The sequence below is a fragment of the Rhinoderma darwinii genome, chromosome 1 (assembly GCF_050947455.1).
Source record: "Rhinoderma darwinii isolate aRhiDar2 chromosome 1, aRhiDar2.hap1, whole genome shotgun sequence".
Classification (NCBI taxonomy): domain Eukaryota; kingdom Metazoa; phylum Chordata; class Amphibia; order Anura; family Rhinodermatidae; genus Rhinoderma; species Rhinoderma darwinii.
The window spans coordinates 10,618,174-10,643,676 of NC_134687.1; the positions used below are offsets into that span (position 1 = coordinate 10,618,174).

The window sequence follows — 25,503 nt, forward strand, 5'->3', positions numbered from 1 at the left end:
GCAGGACCTGTGAGTGACGTCACAGATTTGCACTGTCAGAAGCTGGGCGTTCTGAAGAGAAGTGGATGATACTTCTCTTCAGAGCGCCCAGCTAGTAAAAGTATTAAAAACGCCCCGATGTACGCACATAATACACGCCCCGATGTACGCACATAATACACGCCCACTTGGACTTTTACTTTTAAACACGCCCAGTTGTACTTTTGCAAGCCTCATTTGCATAACTACAAAAATGGTCATAACTTGGCCAAAAATGCTCGTTTTTTAAAAATAAAAACGTTACTGTAATCTACATTGCAGCGCCGATCACATGCAATAGCAGATAGGGGTTGCAAAATCTGGTGACAGAGCCTCTTTAAGCTGGTGAAACCTTCGGTCCAGGTCTCTGTAGGACAGATGGTGGAGACGAGAGGCATGTTGGAAAATTTAGACTGTGCTCTACCGAAAGCATGAGACTCTGGGGCGACAGCATCCGGAAGAGTCACTTGTGATGTCATTAGGGGCACAGGGTAAGGCCCCATGCACACGACCGTAAAAAAAATCTCTAATTACGGACCCACCTGGTTCTATTGGGCACGGACACCTTTCTGTATCGCTATGGATAGGTGTCCGTGCCATAGAACCGTGCCGGGAATTATGGAGCATGTCCTACTTTGTATAGGAGCACGGCCCAAAAATGCGACCCGCGGCCGTGCTCGCAATCGCGGGCCGGGAGTTCAGGCACGGCCGTGTGCATGAGGCCTAACTACTGATTCCATGTAAAATATACCCCCGTAACCATAAAACTACTGACTGCAGTTGTCTCCGTAGGTTCCCCAGCCCGACACATGAGCAGAAAACAGTGATCATATCAGAATACATAAAGCTGTAAGACGAGGCACGAAAAGCTTGCAGCACAAGCGGGAGGACGACGCCCTGGGGTCAGGTGCGCACGCACACACCACGAAGTACGGAAGTCATCCAAGATGGCTGCCCTTTGTTATATCGCATTTCCAGTATTATCTATCAACCCCCGGTATTTACTACAGCGCAGAATATTTATCCAAGTAACAGAGAAAACTGTGAGAAGCGTTGACACTCTTGACAGTACAACAAGTCTGAACTCCCTGGACCGAATCCCAGACGACAACGTCGCACTTGAGAAAGTTACTGCGAACACAAAGGATGATCTGAGAGGAGGAGGAGGAGAGCAGCAACGAAACGCAGACATGGAAATGTGGAGCGCGTCGCCTTCCCACCTTCACCACCAGAGAGAAGTTTCCATGGTCTTGGTGTTCTTTACGACGAGAGTTGTGGATAATGAGGAGACGTTGGGATCACGAGTGGTGGTAGATTTCATCCACCGCGAGTCATTCCTTGAAGCTTCAACCGTCACGTTCAACAAAGGATGCCCGATACCGGTGGAAGAAGAGTTAAGACGTACGTTGAGAAGGGTCCGTGCCAAGACTAGAGAGCCATCTGTCCAGTCTGTACACAATAGATCCAGGACGAGGTCCCCGACTGCCCCACCAGGAGCTCGGACCACTGGTGGCCAACAATGGGTCTACTTCTTGGTTTCCAGTGGGGCTTGGAGCAGAGCGGGGGCCTGGTCCATTATCCGCACCAGCAGCTTATCGATGTAGTTTTCTAACTCCTGTACGTGGTCCTGGTTTCTGGACAACTCGGCCTCACGTTGGAGCAGCATCTGGATCAGCTCATCGTGGGTAAGGTGGTAATACTTGGCCGCCTGGTCGTGTAGACCGAGATCCTGAAGAGAAGACAACAGAAGAACGTGAAAAAACAAAGAGAATTCTGCCTGATCTCTCGATCGCCGGCCACTGATTTAGGATGAAATTTACTCCTGCGATCAAACGTTACCGTCTCTTACTTCTGTCGGATACTGAGAAGTTTGGGTAAAAACCAATATGGCCTCCTGTAAGTAACTGGGAGGAGGGAGTATCACCTGAAAGTGCGGTGACCGCCCCCTCTGGGACCTGGAGCAGTGGCCATAATTTGTGTCCCCCAGATCTCACGGCAATCAATAGCGGTATTAGGCGCCATGCACACGACCGTAGTTTTCATCCGCGGACCCGTTCATTTCTATTGGCCCCGGACAACCTTTCTGTATATTTACGGATGTGTGTTCAGGCCGTAGAAATGATCCGCAACATATATAACGTGTCCTATTCCGGTCCGCAACCGTGGCACAGACTCGCCCATAGAAGTCTATGGGCGATTCTGCAATTGCGGACGGCTACGGAGGTGCGTCCATATTTGCGGACAGTAAAAACCATTACGGTCGTGTGCACGAGGCTTTACTAAGTATCGCCAGCACATTATCATAAAGGGGGTCACGATTGGGTGCGGCTTGTGCGTAGGTGGTCCGATCCTTCCCTTTTCTATGGGCGGGGGCGGGACATTGCACAGGACGAATACAAATGGAAAATACAACAAAACCTCATCTATAGGTATATACACATCTAAGGTGCACAGATTTAGGAGATGATCGTTTAGACCACGACTTGCCGCCCTCCTCATGGTCTTTTCACAATTTCTACACTGAATCATTGTGCTATACAGAGGCAGCAGAGCCGAATCTGCTAATAGAACTATAGACTATAGTTCATCGAAGTATCAAGAGGTGTAGAAAAAAAAAAAAGTTTATGTGACAAATTCAGCACTGCTACATCTATAAAAATGTACAAGGAACAGACCTGGAAAACAGGAACACGTTGCATTGCAAATATGGCTGGGACCTAAAATTCTGCTTATAGTGGGGGCAGATCCAGAGCAATGCTATGGGCGCCAAGACTTATGCAACATCGATGACCAAATAAATAAAAGGAGACTAAATCTTTGCTGGTTCTCAGCTCAGAGAATATAAAGCTTTATTGGTTGTCCTCCCTTATGTAACGCAGTCACTGCTGTATATAGAGGATGAATTACTCCGTCACCAGGGGAGGTGCGGGACCCCCCCACACAGAAATCCCCGGAGATCAGCAGTTTAACCCGACGCTCTGCGGGGACCCCTGTATTCTGCAGTGTGAGCCGGTGCTCATTAGGACTGTCACTATCTAGGACCACCAGCGGGGCACCCGGGACCAGCAGCCCCTCACCCGGGGATTGCACAGAACTCACTTTGTTAGGAGTCTTTTGGAGGGGGGGGGGGCAGAGGACACACGAGTCTTTACACAGAGGAGTAGAATGTAGTGCAGACACTGGTTACGCTCACAAGCCTAAAAAGGCTGATAACAGAGAGCAAAAATTATATTCAATTACACGGCAAATAGACTACAGTGCGTGTCTCGTTTACCTTGGGTGACCAATGGCTTGAAAGGAAAGTCCCAAAACAAAACCGCCAAAAAAAACGAAAACAAAATTACCAAAAAGAACAGACGTGCTAGGCCCAGCTCAGAGTTTTTGGGCACGGTGTTTGACGCGGAAACAGCGCCAAAAACATCTGAAATCGGAGGGTTTTTTTTCCCGCGAGTGGAAAAAACGCTTGCGGGAGAAAAAGAGAAACGTGCCCTTTCGTCAGGGTTTTCCATCTCTGACAGTGAGAAGCGGAGAAGGGTTTTCACTGTCTTTTGCCTGTGGCGCCCAATGGCCTCGGCCGAAAAAAACGCCGTGTGAACAGATCATGGTTGATATGGAGGGGGGGGGGGGGTCTATATGTAGTAGAGTGACAACACACATTTGGCCTCTGCTATATTGTAGGATGCAGAAAGTTCCCTGCCCGATGATCACTCATTTATATCACATACACAGAACATCCATGCGTGACGGACATCCTCGTATAGCGCTGCACGCCCATCAGCTGGGGGTATAAGAGGACAATGCCACTTTAACTACCTGCACCCAGCCGTATACCGCGGGACGCGACCCGCACCCAGCCGTATACCACGGGACGCAACACGCACCCAGCCGTATACCGCGGGACGCGACCCGCACCCAGCCGTATTCCACGGGACGCGACCCGCACCCAGCCGTATACCGCGGGACGCGACCCGCACCCAGCCGTATACCACAGGACGTAACAGGTCAGTAGTGCCCACCTTCAGTCGCTCCTGCTCTTGCTTCTTGTGTATGGCGCTCTGTCCACCGGTCACGGATTTGAACATCTCCAGGCCGCTGCTCAGTGCGGTGGTGATCGCCGGTCGATGCGTCTTCTTTTCGGAGGTTGAATCGGACAGCGTCGCACTGATGGGTTTCACCGGGTGAGGACTGAGAGAAGATGGAAGAAAAGGTTAATACCATTTTCTATAGAGACAATGTGATGTCACAAATCCATACGTCTCCTATACTTACTTCTATAGGTGATGACAGAATTGCTAATGAACACGACTCATAACTTTCCCATCATCCGTAACACACACAAAACACACACACCACACACAAAACACACACACAACTAAAGGGCAATTACAAGTTTAACAAAATTTAAAAATGGACAGAAGTTGAGAACATTTGCAAGTAGTTTGTTTTACGGTTTGCGTTATTTCAGGTCTTTTTCTGCATTTACAGCCAGAGCTGCTTTCAAAATTCTGCCCGTTCTGGGAAACAGACAGCGGTTTAACTCCACCCCTTGGTCAGTCATGTGACTTTACAGCAGAGCTCTGTGTAACGGTCATATAGGAGCTCCCACATTACACCGCATTCTGGTAACAAACCAGCAGAATTGTGAACACAGCTCTGGAAGGGACTGGAGTAGAAGACGTGATATAACTCAAGGTCAGTACAAGGTCAATACTAAAAGTAGTCAACGGTTTATGCAGAGTTTATCTGGGAAACGTTGCAGGACATGTCCCTTCAGGGAGCGCGCGCGCACGCACACACTATAACCCGGTCTAGCAACCTCCAGACACTATTGATACGACGCGTTGTGCCGCTATTCTGCTGTCGGAATGATCCCGGCGATCGTACGCTCTTGGATAATTAGATCAGGTAATTGTGGGTATTGAAAATGAACGCAGAAACAGCGCCTCTCTGTGGTGGCCGCTCTTGATTTTGTCTGCATTATAGTGAGAATATGAGATTCTGATCTTGAAACCCCTGACATATCCCCAAGGACTTATTTATAATTACACACAGAGATGTAGCAGAGCTGAATTTGCCATTGATGTTGCTTTCCTGGAAGTGAAGATACTGGAGCAGGTGCTGTGTAAAGTTATAGACAATGATTTGTGACATCACAGAACTTTATAGCAAATAACAAAACTAGCTCTGCTACATCAGTATCACTATTACAACAGATCATCATTATCTTTAGGTTATTCTAAAAATAATTATTTTTCATCGGTGATCATCGTCCAGCACAACTTTGCTGCGGTTTGTATGGCGTCAGGATGTGCTCCTATACAAACCCATGTGTCGCCGTGGTATCAGACTACAAACAGACCCGGTGTAGTCTGATCCTGCAGTCGTGCATTAATCCACTCCGTTTACTTGATAATCTACAGACTGTAGGAGAGAGCCAATGGAGTAACGCGTGACCGCAGGATGGACACAAATAGGTCTGCATACGAGCTGCAGACACAAAACGGCAGGAGATTTTTAAATCAAAACTATTTACGAACAATCTTTATTTACATCCAGAAACCAAGCACTTGCACTAACCGAATACTACCCACAGCTGAGGGTTTGTTACAGATCTATCCAGTGTAAACCAAAATAAACTTCAGACTGCTTCCCGATTACCTGAACTGATACATTGTAGCAAATAGGACAGAAGAAGAGAGATCCGTGCAGCTGATGTATTGAGCTCATAGAGGATTCTCTAGACTGGATATAATTGTAGCAAACCCTCCGCTGAGAGCAGGACTAGGTCTGTACATGTTTTCAGCCTCTGAATGTAAACAAGGATGTTCTGTTCACTGACAGCAAGCAGAGAGCTTGAAAAGGAAGAGGAAGTGAAACAAAGATCAACGTGGGGTTTTTGTTTAAAAAAGTAATAATAATTGAAGGGCCTCAGAAGAAGCCGGAAGTGGAGATTGTCTGGGCGCCTCTCGTAGTTTAGAATTCAGACGACTATTTTTATCTTTGATCCTTTTTGATTGCACCGCCGCAACACTTCTCCTGATCAGCGGCTCATAGCAGGAGAACTGCCCCGCGCTGACGATCCTCACCCGGCAGCGAGGATCATCCTGATGGAAACGACCATCAGATCCTCATTACACAACCTGTGTAGAGACCGCGAGTCTCCTTATGCAAATTATGGATTACAGCGATGAGCGGTCATTAACCATTAGATTACAGTTACCGGTGAGGACAAGCAAGACGCAAAACTAGGTCCTCACTGCTGCACGGAGGGTCAGACAAAAACAAACATCCTAAATGTTACATAATGACACACACTTCATAATTCTGCCTGCTGCTATAGGAAACCGTTAACAAGTCACAACCCAAAGAGCTCATCTTAGTGTCAGAAAAAGACGTACCCCCTGCCTGCATTGTAGATTGCAGTACATTACCTGTTCGGGACACTTCCCAGAATGCAAATTACAAGAGCAAGCTCTTCAGACACTGAACAAGCACGGAATGCTGGGAGATTTAAGCTCGGAGGTCTGCATTATTGTGAATGCAACTCTCTAGCATAATGCAGGATGTATGTCAGGATCAGTACAGGATAAGTAATGCATGTACACAGTGACTCCACCGGCAGAATAGTGAGTGCAGCTCTGGAGTATAATACAGGATATAACTCAGGATCAGTACAGGATAAGTAATATAATGTATGTACACAGTGACTCCACCAGCAGAATAGTGAGTGCAGCTCTGGAGTAGAATACAGGATGTAACTCAGGATCAGTACAGGATAAGTAATGTATGTACACAGTGACTACACCAGCAGAATAGTGAGTGCAGCTCTGGAGTATAATACAGGATGTAACTCAGGATCAGTACAGGATAAGTAATGTAATGTATGTACACAGTGACTCCACCAGCAGAATAGTGAGTGCAGCTCTGGAGTAGAATACAGGGTGTAACTCAGGATCAGTACAGGATAAGTAATGTAATGTATGTACACAGTGACTCCACCAGCAGAATAGTGAGTGCAGCTCTGGAGTATAATACAGGATATAACTCAGGATCAGTACAGGAGAAGTAATGTAATGTATGTACACAGTGACTCCACCAGCAGAATAGTGAGTGCAGCTCTGGAGTATAATACAGGATGTAACTCAGGATCAGTACAGGATAAGTAATGTAATGCATGTACACAGTGACTCCACCAGCAGAATAGTGAGTGCAGCTCTGGAGTATAATACAGGATGTAACTCAGGATCAGTACAGGAGAAGTAATGTAATGTATGTACACAGTGACTCCACCAGCAGAATAGTGAGTGCAGCTCTGGAGTATAATACAGGATGTAACTCAGGATCAGTACAGGATAAGTAATGTATGTACACAGTGACTCCACCAGCAGAATAGCGAGTGCAGCTCTGGAGTAGAATACAGGATGTAACTCAGGATCAAGATACTAGGGAAAATACATGCAGAGGGAGCCATTAGTGGAAGAATGAAGAAGGTGAAGCGGCTGTCCTGCTCCATTGAAGAATTCTAAAAGACAAACTGTGCATGGAGCCTGTACGGAGTCTTACACGATACCTTGGTATGCTTTTGTATAGAAATCAGGGAGGTCCAGAAGGGCTTTCCATATTACTAATCCATACAACCCATGAAGTCTAATAAGTGTTTGGAACGTCAGAACCACCACAAAAGTAAAAAAAAAAGAGCATAGGTGTATATATATATCTCTCTATCTGTAATAGGGCCTATGCTCGCTTTCTATTCATATAGCGGAAAACTGGTGTCACATCTTCAAGTCGTACATAAATGTGAAGTCATCCCCCGTTTCCGAGCTCCTCTTCACATTTTTGTAACGTGCGTGGCACCCAACGTTGACAGTCAAGTTTTATCTGCTTCGATATTGCTAGGGCAGAATAAAAAAAATTAATTAAAATTAGGGACATTTGATGGCCACCTTGCGGAGTTCATGGGCCAGTGGCCCTAAAATAAAAAAGCTCAAATGTACATTTTGGACGGTGAGAGTGCAGGTCACTCAACATTTTGAGCAATGGACACCCGAAATGACCGACATGCAATCTTTGTGACACCAGATTGACCAAACTAATGTGGACCGATCATCGAAGGACAAAGGAACATCTATACATCTTCAAGTGATTCCTGTCTAAGACTACTTTGCATGTTGTCCACATATTAAGCCACACTCCACGTCACACGCACCACCATCATCCACACATCACACGCACCGCCATCCACACATCACCATCCACACATCACACGCACCACCATCATCATCATCATCCACACATCACACACCACCATCCACACGCACCGCCATCATCCACACCGCCATCATCCACACATCACACGCACCACCATCATCATCATCATCCACACATCACACACCACCATCCACACGCACCGCCATCATCCACACATCACACGCACCGCCATCATCCACACATCACACGCACCGCCATCCACACGCACCGCCATCATCTACACATCACACGCACCGCCATCATCCACACATCACCATCCACACATCACCATCATCCACACATCACACACCACCATCCACACGCACAGCCATCATCCACACATCACACACACCGCCATCATCCACACATGACACGCACCGCCATCATCTACACATCACACGCACCGCCATCCACACGCACCGCCATCATCCACACATCACACGCACCGCCATTCACACGCACCGCCATCATCCATACACCACACGCACCGCCATCCACACGCACCGCCATCCACCACACATCACACGCACCACCATCATCCACACATCACACGCACCGCCATCATCCACACATCACACGCACCACCATCATCCACACATCACACGCACCGCCATCCACACATCACACGCACCGCCATCCAGCCTTTTCCAGAAAGCTCACCTGGTCTTCAATGGCATATATGGATGGTCAGCTGTCTGTGTCTCCAGAGGCAGAATCGAAGGGACAGTTGTTGTCACACCACCGACCACAGGAGAATGCAAGCCCGACAGAGTTGTTGTGTGGGTATTTGTTGTCGTAGTGGTACCAGGGGTTGTCAGAAGCATGATTGGAGAAGGGAAGTTTGATGGTTGAGGGTTTGGGGCAGTTGCTAGTGAAGGAGTGGAGAAGGCCAGAGGTTGGCTGCCATGCAGGTAAGGAACTTTTACATCAGTCGGAGGAACAGCAGATGGAAATTGTATTAAAGCCGCACTTGTGTGAAGGTCTTTGAAGCTCAGGTCTTCTTGTAGTGAAGACTCGGAACTCGGATTACTTTGAGAGCGCTCAATGACGAATGGGTTTTTCTGACTTATAGGATTTCGGTCAACTGGAGTAAAGGGATTTCCTGGGGATGGCAAACTTGGGATGTGATTTTGGTCTAGCTGGTCAGAATCTGTTCTCCAGAAGTCCTCATTCTTAAAGTCTACAATGATATCTGCTGACCAAGACGATTGTTGGCTCAAAGCAAAACCAGATTGGTTCTCCTTTCTTAAAGTTTTGGCATCGGACTCCCGGTTATCTTCTCGTAACAAATTAGGTGGTGGACTAGCGGGTTCTTCTCCCAGTCTGACCAGTACATTTTCATTTCTATTCTTTTTTGGCTCTGATCTTTGTTCATTACGGCAATCTCGTAGAACGCTGCTACACTGACTTTTTGGCAAATTTTTGGTATCTACTTCTGCACTCGAAGACACTCGCTCCTCTAGAGCAGACCAAAATACAAAGTCAGACTGGTCACCTTTCCTAGACAGGCTAGATAATTCAGATCTGCTTCCCTTCTGCATTTTTGACAACGGCATTGGTTTTTGGAAGTTAAAGTCATCAGGACTCGGTTTGCTGCCCCCCGACACGTTGAGCGATTTGGATGGACCGCGGTTCATCATTTCAGATTTATCAGAGCCTTCATGAAGACTCGAAAGGTCTAGTGAGACAGTCGATGGGCAAGTCCTGAACTGCTCGGTCACCGTTACCTCATTTACATCTAACAGGTGTTCCCCATTAAGGGCACCCAGCTTTGAAAAATTATTATTTTCTTCCACCACTGAGGGTTTTTTGACTAATTTAATGGATTGGGTGTCCTCGGTAAAAGCTTCTAACACTGGTCTCCTTATCTCAATTACAGGACAACAGGCCACTGGAGAGACGGGTTGTTTGCTAACCCCCATGGTTTGCTCTTGCATACGTTCCTCTGGGTTCTCTATTTGTTTTTCAGTGGTGTCCTTATGGCTTGTTTGTTTGTAATTATAATCTTCCGACTCGATCTGTTCAAAGGAAGACGACAGCATGAGCCGAGGAGGCTTGGATGGCGCTACAGACCCTACATCGACACTAATAGCCTGTTCTTTAATTACCTCCTCAACCTTTTCTTCAAGCTTGACTTCTTGCTCAACATCTATCCTTTCGGGATTGTGTTCGGTTGAGACTTGTTCTACTGACTCTTTGGACACCTGCGTGTTATGTAGGTCAATACCACTCCCTACCACTTCTAGTGTACGTTCATCTACGGGAGCCATGGAAATAGTGTTCGGTGCTCGGATTGGGGAATCTTGCCCAGTTACCTCTACCACGCTACCCACGTTCTGTTCGGTTACTACAAGTGGTTGGACGGTTACGATCCTGTTCCCGGTCGCATGGTCTAATGTATTCTGTTCTTTAAATGTATTTGTAGACAAATTAACCAATGACTTAAGACCTGTAGACCCGGGGGATGCCGTATATGTTGGAGAAAAGTTGGGCAAATGGCTTGATGGCAAGGGAGATATTTCATCAGACTTTCTTGCGTCGTTATTAAAAATTTCCGGCCAACCGGCGTCTGCGTTAGAGTTACTTGATTGAGGGTTATGCAATTCATCCCCGTTGTGAGGTGTTCTAAATAGGTCAGTCACAGATTCCTTTGTGCCGTATGGAGAAGACAATGGATACTTCTCCGAGTCACTTGAGACATTTTGGTCTTCAGGTTCTGGTGACCATTGGTAATTATTGGATACAGGTTGCAAACGACTTGAAGCAAAGGCATCAAATTGCTCTTCCCATCCTGAGGAGACCACTGGAGGTTCTGCCGAAGAGCTTCGGGTCAGATGCGAATCAAGACGATCCAAGTAACCACGTTCTCCTTGGTACGAGTAGATCTGATCATCTGTAGAGCAAGTGGTGGCCAATGGACTGTGTTCCTCCACAAGAGAAGAGCCCCTTTCAGCAGCTTCTGAGGTAGCAATAGACCCAGAGGGAAAACTAGAGAAAAAGTGAGTAGGTGAAGAAGTATTTAGTAACCGGTCAGAAAGGAAGTCCTCAAAGAAAGGGTTGTTCTGTAGGGAGTTGAGAAATGGGTTGCTGGTAGACAGGCTCCCAAAGACACCACTAGGAGAAGCTCTATGGAGGTTAGTTCTAGGCAAAACAGAAGCATCTACTAAAGATGTAGGTGAGGAAAAAAGGCATGGGGAGTAGTGGGAAGAAGCAGAGGAGCTGGTTTCTACCTGAGGAGACACATCCAGGCTGTGGAGGAAGACAAAACAGTCCTCCGGGTTAGTGCCAAACAACGACATGAACTATGTTACACTCACACAAACTCAGGACTGATTGGAAGAACATCAAATGTTCTGAAGAGAAAAGTGAGTGATGTCGGGGGCTCTGAAAATGAGTGATTGGTGTACAGTGAAAAGCGATTAGAGGAGGGGGGTCTCATTCTTCTCATTCTAACAAACATGGCGTCAAGTATAGAAATTATTTCACATTCTACTAAAAGGCAAATCATAATTAAAACATAAAAATCATACACAAGAAAGATCAACATAATACACCACGGTAACATGGTCTTCAAAGCCTAACTGTGATAGGTCAGAGGCCAATGTACGACAAGAGCCCATCCTATAGAAATCAGTGGCTACATTGGGTCCTCGCTGCATACCAAGCTAAATTTAGGAAATGTGTACAATTCCCCATCAAAAATAAAGTGGTGGATATAATGGCACCTACTATACAACCTCCAATGGTGCCAATCAGGGAACCAGCAGGGAGTCCTTCAAACCACCCCACCAAGGAAATACGCCGAAACCTGACAGACCCCAATGCGCATTAATGGGACTCGTCGGGCCCTGGTAGTATCCATCATACAATGGATCCGGCAGAGCATCACGGCTTCTGTTCTGTTGTAGACTCCATTAATGATGGTCACCAGGACAAGCCCTCTTAGATCCGTACAATGCCCCCAACTAGTGTGAGCAAATGTGCCCATCCAAGTGGCCACTGGCCGGTAAGTTGCGACACGTGAGAATTCTTGGTCTGCTAAGCACTATTTTCCAACCAATAACTGGTAAAGTGAAGTGCCATTACTCCCCTACTAGGGAATTACCTAAAGGTCTATTCCTAGTGAGCGCTTCCCATTAAATTAAGGAGTTCCGTTACATTTTTATATTATTTTTCTCCGCCGTTGTGCCAAACTTCCACTGAAAAGCTCAGTAATTCACTGCGCTTCCTTCTGCAACTAGGGGCAGGAAGTTACATTCACAGGCAGCCATTTTGGATTCTACGGAAAACTTTTTTTGTCACCATGTCACAGAAGCAACATAGTTTTTTTTTTCCACACAAATCTCCCTTATCTTTACATGATGGTCAGTCTTTGTATGCTACTCCCTTAGCCTCACCCCTGCGCCTACCTGCAACAGTACACCAAGGTAAGACACCCCAATATTAAGATAGGAAGCCCACGTGCTCCCTGGGAGAAGGCTGTAATATTGTAAGACATTCAACACAACTAGAAATCTGAAATAAAACTTAATTTAGTATATGGACTGATATGCACAGACCTCACGAACCCTGGGTTTGAAATTCTCTAATTGGTTTGCAAAAATGAAAAATTCTACTTTACAAATATCTACTCTGCATGATGGCAAGCAGAGGTCTTGAAAACCGTGAGGTACTGATAAAGAAACTATATTAGGCAATTGTACAAACTTCCATAATACAAAAAATATATATATTTTGCAAAAAAAAAACGGAATACCCCTTTAAGGATCCAGTTCTGACCTATTCAAATCTGCACTTCTAACTTTGACAATGTTCGTTAAAGGAACCTAGCCCTAAAATAATTCCAATATTGCGGATTAAAGAGGAGGTCTGGATTACAAAACCCATTTTGAAATACCCAGTTGGGGAATTAATAGGAGGTGGGGTTCCCCCATTCAGGACCCTCATCTTTAAGCAAAAACAGAGCAGCTAGAAAAATCATCTCTCTCTGGAGGATCTGGCATTTCCATTCATTACATCGACAGCCCATTGAGGTTAATGGTTCGTATGTAATGCCTTATTTCGCCTGTGGTGGCACTGCAGGGTAAGCCAACACTTGCAGCTACATTAAAGGGTTTTTCCCACAAAAGAGCCGACGATCGACCCCCGCTCCAATCAAACTTCTCCGAGACCCCCGTTCTAGTGATGATACATTTATCACTTGTTCTGTGGATAGGTTTAGGCCACAGATTTTAACACAAAATACTTATTTTTAGGAGGATCTAATTAATACAGATATTAAATTGGGCAGGAATCATGCCAGTCCTGGTCTCTTTCCTCATCTATGCTGGCACTACAAGGAGCTGAATAGTGGAGTAATTGAGACAGACTGGTTGCTAGGGATACCCTGCCTAACTACCACAGCCTGTCCCTAGTAACCAGTCCGTTTCAGAATATGAATCAGATCTAACAATGACTCCGATGAGTGAATGGGGTTTTTTAATTTAGTTTCCCCGGCCGTGCTGCCCCCAGTCCTATCTGCTTACAAAATATGCTATGATGTCACCATGGGTTAAAGGTAAAGCTGGGCAATTAAATCGAAAAAAATCCAAATCTAAGTTCAGCGCAATTAATAGACGTCATCTTGCGAATTTCGGTTTTATCAATTATTTTCTCCCAGTTTAAACTGTATCTGCATCTTCAGGACGCAGATACAGTTCAATACAATGGTAGAGCAGGGGAGTAGTGTCCGACTCTACCATTCACTATGTATCGCTGGACGCGAGGCAGCGACGTCATCGCGCTGCACGGACCAGAGGAGAGAGAGAGAGAGCTCCTCCACCCGTCATTGGAATGGGGTTAGGCAGTATGTATGTTATTAATTTTATCAGGCACTATTGGGGGCAGTTATGGGGGGTATTAAACTGCATGGAAGTCAGTTATGGGGGCATTATACTGCGGGGAGGGCAGTTATGGGGGCATTATACTGCGTGGAGGGCAGTTATGGGGGGCATTATACTGCGTGGAGGGCAGTTATGGGGGGCATTATACTGCGTGGAGGGCAGTTATGGGGGGCATTATACTGCGTGGAGGGCAGTTATGGGGGGCATTATACTGCGTGGAGGGCAGTTATGGGGGCATTATACTGCGTGGAGGGCAGTTATGGGGGCATTATACTGCGTGGAGGGCAGTTATGGGGGCATTATACTGCGTGGAGGGCAGTTATGGGGGGCATTATACTGCGTGGAGGGCAGTTATGGGGGGCATTATACTGCGTGGAGGGCAGTTATGGGGGGCATTATACTGCGTGGAGGGCAGTTATGGGGGGCATTATACTGCGTGGAGGGCAGTTATGGGGGCATTATACTGCGTGGAGGGCAGTTATGGGGGGCATTATACTGCGTGGAGGGCAGTTATGGGGGGCATTATACTGCGTGGAGGGCAGTTATGGGGGCATTATACTGCGTGGAGGGCAGTTATGGGGGGCATTATACTGCGTGGAGGGCAGTTATGGGGCCATTATACTGCGTGGAGGGCAGTTATGGGGGCATTATACTGCGTGGAGGGCAGTTATGGGGGCATTATACTGCGTGGAGGGCAGTTATGGGGGCATTATACTGCGTGGAGGGCAGTTATGGGGTCATTATACTGCGTGGAGGGCAGTTATGGGGGCATTATACTGCGTGGAGGGCAGTTATGGGGGGCATTATACTGCGGGGAGGGCAGTTATGGGGGCATTATACTGCGTGGAGGGCAGTTATGGGGGCATTATACTGCGTGGAGGGCAGTTATGGGGGCATTATACTGCGTGGAGGGCAGTTATGGGGGCATTATACTGCGTGGAGGGCAGTTATGGGGGCATTATACTGCGTGGAGGGCAGTTATGGGGGCATTATACTGCGTGGAGGGAAGTTATGGGGGCATTATACTGCGTGGAGGGCAGTTATGGGGGCATTATACTGCGTGGAGGGCAGTTATGGGGGCATTATACTGCGTGGAGGGCAGTTATGGGGCATTATACTGCGGGGAGGGCAGTTATGGGGCATTATACTGCGTGGAGGGCAGTTATGGGGGCATTATACTGCGTGGAGGGCAGTTATGGGGGCATTATACTGCGTGGAGGGCAGTTATGGGGGCATTATACTGCGTGGAGGGCAGTTATAGGGGCATTATACTGCGTGGAGGGCAGTTATGGGGGGCATTATACTGCGTGGAGGGCAGTTATGGGGGGCATTATACTGCGTGGAGGGCAGTTATGGGGGGCATTATACTGCGTGGAGGGCAGTTATGGGGGGCATTATACTGCGTGGAGGGCAGTTATGGGGGCATTATACTGCGTGGAGGGCAGTTATGGGGGCATTATACTGCGTGGAGGGCAGTTATGGGGGCATTATACTGCGTGGAGGGCAGTTATGGGGGGCATTATACTGCGTGGAGGGCAGTTATGGGGGGCATTATACTGCGTGGAGGGCAGTTATGGGGGCATTATACTGCGTGGAGGGCAGTTATGGGGGGCATTATACTGCGTGGAGGGCAGTTATGGGGGCATTATACTGCGTGGAGGGCAGTTATGGGGGGCATTATACTGCGTGGAGGGCAGTTATGGGGGCATTATACTGCGTGGAGGGCAGTTATGGGGGGCATTATACTGCGTGGAGGGCAGTTATGGGGCCATTATACTGCGTGGAGGGCAGTTATGGGGGCATTATACTGCGTGGAGGGCAGTTATGGGGGCATTATACTGCGTGGAGGGCAGTTATGGGGGCATTATACTGCGTGGAGGGCAGTTATGGGGTCATTATACTGCGTGGAGGGCAGTTATGGGGTCATTATACTGCGTGGAGGGCAGTTATGGGGGCATTATACTGCGTGGAGGGCAGTTATGGGGGGCATTATACTGCGGGGAGGGCAGTTATGGGGGCATTATACTGCGTGGGCAGTTATGGGGGGCATTATACTGCGTGGAGGGCAGTTATGGGGGCATTATACTGCGTGGAGGGCAGTTATGGGGGCATTATACTGCGTGGAGGGCAGTTATGGGGGCATTATACTGCGTGGAGGGCAGTTATGGGGGCATTATACTGCGTGGAGGGCAGTTATGGGGGCATTATACTGCGTGGAGGGAAGTTATGGGGGCATTATACTGCGTGGAGGGCAGTTATGGGGGCATTATACTGCGTGGAGGGCAGTTATGGGGGCATTATACTGCGGGGAGGGCAGTTATGGGGCATTATACTGCGGGGAGGGCAGTTATGGGGCATTATACTGCGTGGAGGGCAGTTATGGGGGCATTATACTGCGTGGAGGGCAGTTATGGGGGCATTATACTGCGTGGAGGGCAGTTATGGGGGCATTATACTGCGTGGAGGGCAGTTATAGGGGCATTATACTGCGTGGAGGGCAGTTATGGGGGGCATTATACTGCGGGGAGGGCAGTTATGGGGGCATTATACTGCGGGGAGGGCAGTTATGGGGGCATTATACTGCGTGGAGGGCAGTTATGGGGGCATTATACTGCGTGGAGGGCAGTTATGGGGGCATTATACTGCGTGGAGGGCAGTTATGGGGGCATTATACTGCGTGGAGGGCAGTTATGGGGGCATTATACTGCGTGGAGGGCAGTTATGGGGGCATTATACTGCGTGGAGGGCAGTTATGGGGGCATTATACTGCGTGGAGGGCAGTTATGGGGCATTATACTGCGTGGAGGGCAGTTATGGGGCATTATACTGCGTGGAGGGCAGTTATGGGGGGCATTATACTGCGTGGAGGGCAGTTATGGGGGGCATTATACTGCGTGGAGGGCAGTTATGGGGGCATTATACTGCGTGGAGGGCAGTTATGGGGGGCATTATACTGCGGGGAGGGCAGTTATGGGGGCATTATACTGCGTGGAGGGCAGTTATGGGGGCATTATACTGCGTGGGCAGTTATGGGGGCATTATACTGCGTGGGCAGTTATGGGGGCATTATACTGCGTGGGCAGTTATGGGGGCATTATACTGGGGGGAGGGCAGTTATGGGGGCATTATACTGGGGGGAGGGCAGTTATGGGGGCATTATACTGTGTGGAGGGCAGTTATGGGGCCATTATACTGTGTGGAGGGCAGTTATGGGGCCATTATACTGTGTGGAGGGCAGTTATGGGGGCATTATACTGTGTGGAGGGCAGTTATGGGGGCATTATACTGTGTGGAGGGCAGTTATGGGGACATTATACTGGGGGGATGGCAGTTATGGGGGCATTATACTGGGTGGAGGGCAGTTATGGGGGCATTATACTGGGGGGAGGGCAGTTATGGGGGCATTATACTGGGGGGAGGGCAGTTATGGGGGCATTATACTGGGGGGAGGGCAGTTATGAGGGCATTATACTGCGTGGAGGGCAGTTATGAGGGCATTATACTGCGTGGAGGGCAGTTATGGGGGCATTATACTGGGGGGAGGGCAGTTATGGGGGCATTATACTGGGGGGAGGGCAGTTATGGGGGCATTATACTGGGGGGAGGGCAGTTATGGGGGCATTATACTGGGGGGAGGGCAGTTATGGGGGCATTATACTGGGGAGAGGGCAGTTATGGGGGCATTATACTGGGGGGAGGGCAGTTATGGGGCCATTATACTGTGTGGAGGGCAGTTATGGGGGCATTATACTGGGGGGAGGGCAGTTATGGGGGCATTATACTGGGGGGAGGGCAGTTATGGGGGCATTATACTGGGGGGAGGGCAGTTATGGGGGCATTATACTGGGGGGAGGGCAGTTATGGGGGCATTATACTGGGGGGAGGGCAGTTATGGGGGCATTATACTGGGGGGAGGGCAGTTATGGGGGCATTATACTGGGGGGAGGGCAGTTATGGGGGCATTATACTGGGGGGAGGGCAGTTATGGGGGCATTATACTGCGTGTGGGCAGTGTCAGGGGTATAATATATACAGTAGTAAACAGCAGGCTCAGGGGAGCATTCAAATAGGGGGCGTGGCATGCAAAAGAGGTGTGGCCTAAATAGTAATCGAAGTTACATGGTCAATTAATTGTGATTTTGATCACAATTGCCCAGCCGTAGTTAACGGTCTCCGTGAAGGCGACTGCCTGCCGTGATCATGTGATGTTACATGGCGGTCGCATCATATATTCTGTAAGCATAGGAGGATCCGGAAGGGTGGACAGGCCTGAGATCTAAAAATAAATATATATATATATATATATATATATGGAAAACGCTTTCTCTGCCTCCCATTGGTTGCAATGGGAGGTCCGAGAGAGCTGCGGGAAGAAAGAGAATGTCGCTTTTATATCTTCCCTGCAAGAGTTTTTCTGTTCGTGGAAAAAACGCATCCGCCTCGAATTTAGATAAATGGAAGGCGAAATTTGATGTATTTTGGCGTGGTTTCCGCCTCAAAACCAGCGCCAAAAATCTATCCCAATAGAGGATTTCTTATAACCAGGACCCCCCCCCCCCTTAACATAATAAACAATGTGTAATAGTGAAGCTTATTACATGTAAATCATTCCTGTTCGCCGATGTACGGGCCGGACAATCACATCAGCGTCCTGCAGCCGCGCTCACCCGGTCAATAAGCTGCACGCTCAGCAGAGGCGTTTATGTAATGATTTCAGCTTATGTAGAATCAATGCGCTGATGTTTGAGGTCACTAAGGCGCATAAGCGGCTAATGATCTGGAGTAATGATGGGGAAGTGACAGAACTCTGAATATCGTCATTACTATACTTGAGAGTCGTGGTAACAGACCGGTAAGAGGGTCCGAACAGAACAAGCGCAGAAATGAAAATCCCCCCAAAAAAATTACTCATCATTAGCAGATAGAGGACAGTGGTCTATAGTACAACACCTTAAAGAAAATCTGACAGCTTGGTAAACACCTGCAGTCCCCATGACATAACAAGTCTGCACCAGAATTATTTGCGGTGTTGTTCCTCCATTATCCCTCCTGGAAATGTAGGAATAAATTGACAATGGTGCGTTATTCACCTAGTCATTAAGGTGCCTCTCTGATTGGACACGGTCAGACTGTAGATACACCCCTCAATGACAAGGGGAACGTAATACCCAGTTGGAAATGTATCAATAAATTGACAGGAGGAATAACAGAGGAACACCCCCACGCAAAGTTGGGGAATGTAAGCATTTACTAAATCAGACCCGTCAGGGGAGCAGATGGGGCTGGTTTAAAGTAGAGTGTCCCTATCTATATAGACAGAAGGATCCCAAACTCAACACCCTGATCCTTCGAGAGCCGTCTAACGGATTATGGATACTGGGAAATCTCTGCCAAAAATACCAAACAATTAGAAAATAAACCCATCTCTCTCTCTCATATGAATATTATTTATAGAATTCAACCTTTAGATATCTCCTCACATGGAGGGAAGGTCCTGAGCTAGGGACCACCACCGGTCCTCAGAAGAGAGGGTCTGCAATACTTCCATAGTCCTAGAATTGTGAAAATATTCAACCAATGACCATGGGGTACTGAAGCTTATAAAAAAAAACGGTACAACTCTTCTGTTAAAGGAGCGGGAGGACATCCTAACACAAGGACCTCCTGTGTGTGAACATCTCAGCTGTCAGGAGACCAGTGAGAAGAGGACTAAAAGGTGGAAACCCCCTTAATATCGGATTGGACAATTTAAAAGGAGAACGCAAAAGAAAATATAAACAACCCACCTTGGTTTCTGTGGAGTCTCCTTAGCATCTTTGGAACCAAACCAGGAGCCGCCCTTCCCCCTCTCCTCAGCATTTGCCAGTGTATGAGGTTTTGGCTCTACAAGACTCTTGTTACCAGGATCGGTCTTTCCGGTTCCATGGTGAGGGACTATCTTGGGTTTCTCTTCTTTGGTCTTCAGTTCTTGACTTTTATTCTTGGACACATCCTCGGTAAACACCATAGGGGATGTGATTTGAACAGGTTTGGTCTCCACTCGCGCTGGGTCGTTGGTTGGCTTAGGTTGCGCCGTTGGTTTCGAGGCGGCATGGTCTTCTTCAGGACCCGTTGGTTTACGGTCCGGTTTCTCTGAACTATGGCTTGGTCCTTTGACGACTTCTGTAACCTCCTCGGCTTTCTTTGCAATATTCTGAAATGACCTGGAGGCAGGTGAGGATTTCTCTAGGGTAGGGATTGGCTTTGGAGCAGGCACTTCCGTGTAGACATGGCTTCCGTTGATACATACAGAAGACTTGGAGATGGGGCTGCCCTTTGGCTTTAGGTTCTGCACCATCTTTGGCTCCGGGAGCAGCTTTAGTTGGCTGACCTCGTCGCTGAACGCTCTCTTGTGCGTCATCCGGGGCGACGCTTCGTGGTCTTTAACTAAGAAGACACAAGGCACCAGGACGATTAACACATTGGCTACATGTAGAGAGTTTATAGGTTTCAAACCGAGACCTTCATTTGTGTACTTTAAAGGGGAACTCCTCTATAGACCGTCAAGGACGGAGCATCAAGTAGTCACAATTCTTTATAGGTTCCGTCCACCTTTGCAACCAATTTTTTTTTATCGTCCCAATGAAAATAAATAAAAAATGGAGTTAAATTTGCTATAGGTACTAATTTAAAAAATTCCCATCGTTTTGGGTTCACAGCTTTTAGGATGGCGTATGCGTCTGCATGGTAACAAAGTTGATCGTCTGATCCTGTGGTCACAATCTCTTCCATCTGTCCCCTACTTCTTGCTAACAAACATTTCGGTAGGACAGATAGAAGGCAGATGTGACTGCAGAATCAGACTACAGTTTGTTTGTGGTCTGTTACCATGGAGACAGATCTGTATAAAAGCTAGGCTTAACGCAGTGTATCCGCTCTGAATACGTTGTGTGCGTTCCTACCCGTAATCAGATTTTCCTACAAATACTTTTTAGAGAAGAATCTCAGGCTCCATGCACACGGCCGTGCCCATAATCGCGGCACGATCAGCCACTTACATTTTCAGCCCGCGCTCCCACACAAAGTATGGGAGCGCGGCCTGTAAAAAAAGCAAAAAAGGACAGACATGTTCCATAATTTACGGTACACTTCTAGGACCCGGACACCTTCCCGCAAATACACAGGAAGGTGTCCGTGGTCAATAGAAGTGAATGGGTCCATAATGGTGGGTGATTTTTACGGTCGTGTGCAGTGGGCCTTGGTCCGTAAACCCTACATAGAAGTCATTTTACCAGTAGGTTCGGTGGAAAGGCTGCCGTTTCTGGACGCAGGTTTCTTGCCAACATCTGGCAGAACGATGGAGATTCCAGCACTGGTAGGAATGGTGCCACTTGTGGAGGAGATGGTGCTATCGGACCCCAGAGACGTATTGGACCTGGTTAGGGAGCTTTTCCTTAGACGTCCCTTAAAGAAAGCAGCCGCCTTGGACTTTGGCTTCTTCTCATCTTCGTCGTCACTGTCCAGACGGCCGATGCTGCTCGGCACGATGGCGGAGGACGACTCCATTTGGGAGAGTTTCTTGACTTTCAGCTTGTCCTTCAGCTTCCCGAAAGGAGTCTTAGGCTTGTCCTTGACTGAGAGGTCAAACATGCTGGCTGTCAGATTGTTCCTGGTGAACTGAATGGAAACTTGGATCTCTCCGCGCTCCTTCTCTTTTTTCCCAGCCTTTGAATGGAGCTTGTACCATCTGCAATACAATGAAAATTTAAAAAAAAACAAAAAAAAACTGGTTAATGGTAGGAAGGAACACATTCTCTTGGAACACTCAGATCTCTGCTTACAGTCAGTGAATGGGAACACCCAGAGGCTGAAAAACATGTAGAGAGCTAATACTTCTAATAGCGGAGAGTTTGGTGCACTTGTATCCAGTCTTGACCTGGACTCTAGGCGGATACAATGTATCAGGGTATGTAAAATGTAGCAATTAGGACAGAGATTTGCGTTACTTATAGCTTTATCTCACAGAGGCTCGTCTAGACTGGATAAGAAAAAAATAATAATAATTGTAACAAACCCTCAGCTGTGAGAAGTATTAGGTCTGTACAGGTTTTCAGCCAATAATGTCCCCATTCACTGACTGCAAGCAGAAACCCTGAAAATCGTGAGAAATTTAGATTTGATCCATGCGACCACGATGCTGTACTTAAGGTAATCCTTTTAGAGAAAACATTAACAGTACAAGGCAGCGCTACAGTAAATCAGAGTTAAAATACTTTAGAAGTTAATTTCGGAAAAAACGGTTATGTGTGCGTTGTATTTTTTTTTTTTTCCCAAAAACATTTGGCTGCAAGAGAAAATGGGAAGACTTGTGTAGAACGTGCGCACCATTTCACGCTTACATCGCTTTACATCCTGGTTGCTTCTCGTGCCGGATGTCTATAGGGTATATCTCATAGGTACAGGCCCACCCAGCAGCCACGCTCACTAAAATTCACACATGCCATTTGGAGCGCAGGAAAATAAAGACAACCCCCCCCCCCCTCCCATTAAAGGAGAGTCTAACCTCGACAGCCACTTTTAGGACTAAGGCAGACTCACGGCTTGGGGTCCATGTTCTCAAACCCCTGGTGATCGACTGGGTTGGTCAGGTATACACTTCTCCTGCAGTGGCCACTGCAGGAGAAATGTAGTATTACATAACTGCCTTTCAAGTAAATGTTACTCCATATAAAACAAGGATAGACGTTGATACTTAGCAGCCATCTTCTCTGGCTCATAGAGGGGAGGGAGGGTGCCAAGAGGCCTATAGGCTCTAATAGGCCGTAACGACAGGGGTGGTCTTGAAGCAACACCCTTGGAATGGCCTATGCGTTAAAAAATATACGTCTACTTCGCCTATTGATGTCAATGGGAAAGAATAATGTGACAAACCGAACCATGGACCTCGTTTTTACAGAACAATTACTTAGAACTACTCCTATAGAAGAAAAAAAAAGGAAAAAAAATTAATTAAAAAAAATTACCCCACAGTTGGGACACCAGCCTCCACATTAGTGTAAGGAATACATACGTGTGTGTCAGTCAAGAGGTGAAACTGGGGGGCACCGGATTACACCAGACCCAGAGCTCAGTGTGTTTGAGGGTCTTATAGGATCATACACATTTGACCACAAATGTTTGACCCCAAACTACAGCAGACCCGCATAGAGAGTATAGGGCAGCCATTTATAAGTCTGGTATTAGATCAGTCACACACACTGGATGTTTAAACTCACTCCCTCTTTCCCCAAATCTATAGATTAATAACATACATCTCAAGCCAATAGAGAGCTCCGGCCTCGGATCCGGTGGCTGCGGAGTTAGACCCAGATTTCAGGAACACCCGTATTTGCTCTAGTCTGTGGCTTAGTCTTTAAAGCCTTTCAATGTCGAGCCAAGACAAGCACAAGAATATCCTGGTAAACAGGGACACGTATCAAACAGCAGGTCGTCTCCCGGCGTATTGGACGTTCCATCCAGGAGAGGGTTAATCTGGGAGATTACAAAGAAAACTATTACGGGGTTAAGTAGAACTGCGTATTATCTGGTTTTGGCTCGCTTATTTAACAAGGTTTTCAATTCTATCAACGTGGCATTAGGAGATCCTGAGGGATCGGAGGCGATCACGGGCCCAGTCAGGGGGATGAATAAGGGGTGCCCTACCTGGGACTCAGCCGTCTACCTTGTCAGAAAGAGGGGACTGCCCTCTGATACCCCACTTATTTGATCAACAAGATTACACACAAAGCATTCCTTTCAGGCTGTCAGGTGACAGCCGATCCTTCTGTCAGGTGACAGCCGATCCTTCTGTCAGGTGACAGCCGATCCTTCTGTCAGGTGACAGCCGATCCTTCTGTCAGGTGACAGCCGATCCTTCTGTCAGGTGACAGCCGATCCTTCTGTCAGGTGACAGCCGATCCTTCTGTCAGGTGACAGCCGATCCTTCATAGGAAAAAAAAAAAAAAAAAAAATCACAGAAAACACAAACCGACACGTGGAAGTTAGAGACGTGGCAGCGAGCGAACGGTATATTAGAAGAGCTATAGGATTGGTTGATACGGGCAACATCACTATGAAAATTACTGCTAGCACTGAGCTATGGATGAAAAATGGTTCATATTTTTATCTATTTCAAAATAACCTGGATGACAGATCAGTCACACTTGTAGCCACAACTGCTGACTGCACAAGAGATAACACCACGACTTCCGATAATGACTGTATTGCTGATTCAGCGCTGCCCGTATTGTGAACTGCAGCTACGGGACTGATAACGTGAAGGCCGGGGGGGGAGGGGGGGCGATATAGAAGAGGACATCGAAGCATACAATATTATATAACACTCAGATTACATCGTCCATGAGGTTACGGTGAGGAGGGCCAGTTAATATGCAGAAGGTCATGAGGACCCTTACAATGTGGCATTGAACAGGACAGGAAGTGTTGTCATAGGAACGCTGAAGGCTTCAGGTCTGCCATAAAGAACAAAAGTAATACATAGGTTTTTCCACATAGTTGTTGGTCGACCTGACGAATACTTGTTCCTGGCTCAGATCACTGGTTTTTTTCAGCCTCCGAGCTCTCCGTGGTGTTCTGGTCGGTATCCTGGATGTTTTAATGGAATCCTCGCCCCCTCAGTGTGATCCCCACCCTGACAACCAGTATCCCGCACTCCCACACTGCTCCCGCCTTGTTAGATCTGGTCATGTACTGCTGCCATATATCTCCTCCATACACTGTGGTAGACGCTCCAGTCTCGCAAGACTCTTCTACTGGGATGAGCTCCCCGGATAAGATATTCTAGGATTTAAGGCTGGTGTCAGCACCAGGTAAATCTGAGCAGATGGCAGAACCACTGGGATTAGGGGGTGCTCGTCACGCAAGGAAGACGCAGACCGGACGCCCACTGTGACGGTCACCCTCCGACCCACCTACACCCGGTACCAGCCCCGAGCGTTGTTTTGGACATTGACCATAGGACTCTGGATGCAGTTTATTATACACTTTCCCTGTGACTTGCTGTAGCAATAGTCCAAGCTCACAGAACTCTCGAGCAGGCGTCCAATGAAAGAGATGGAGAGAAGGAAGGGGGGGGGGGGCGAAACGTAGGACGAACGCACTGGCGCCAGTTGTGACATTCAATCCACCTTTACGCAAAAACATCCAACGAGCCGTGCCCCTTCTAAAAGGCAAGATAAAAAAATAAATCTATCTTGGGCGTCATTGGCTTTCAAAAATGGAGCCCAACATCTAGGTAACGTGAAAGGAAAGCCTATAGACAAATACTGAAGACCCTATGCAGAGCTGCAGTCAATCTAGACCAACTACACAACGA

The 25,503-nt window shown here is 47.5% G+C and overlaps 1 protein-coding gene across 5 annotated transcripts in view; it reads right to left on the bottom strand.

Moving 5' to 3' along the window:
• Positions 1–998: 998 nt before the first annotated feature.
• The window catches only part of RAB11FIP5 (RAB11 family interacting protein 5), a 72,927-nt gene continuing 48,422 nt past the window's right edge, over positions 999–25,503 (bottom strand). For all 5 annotated transcript variants that reach the window (XM_075855716.1, XM_075855698.1, XM_075855707.1 and 2 more), the window contains 5 exons: positions 21,422–21,876; positions 19,937–20,576; positions 8,929–11,256; positions 4,035–4,203; positions 999–1,747 (listed from right to left, as the gene is read on the bottom strand). In XM_075855716.1, the coding sequence (XP_075711831.1) occupies positions 1,544–1,747; positions 4,035–4,203; positions 8,929–11,256; positions 19,937–20,576; positions 21,422–21,876 (3,796 nt within the window). In that variant the 3' untranslated portion in view covers positions 999–1,543. The remainder of the gene's footprint in view (positions 1,748–4,034; positions 4,204–8,928; positions 11,257–19,936; positions 20,577–21,421; positions 21,877–25,503) is intronic.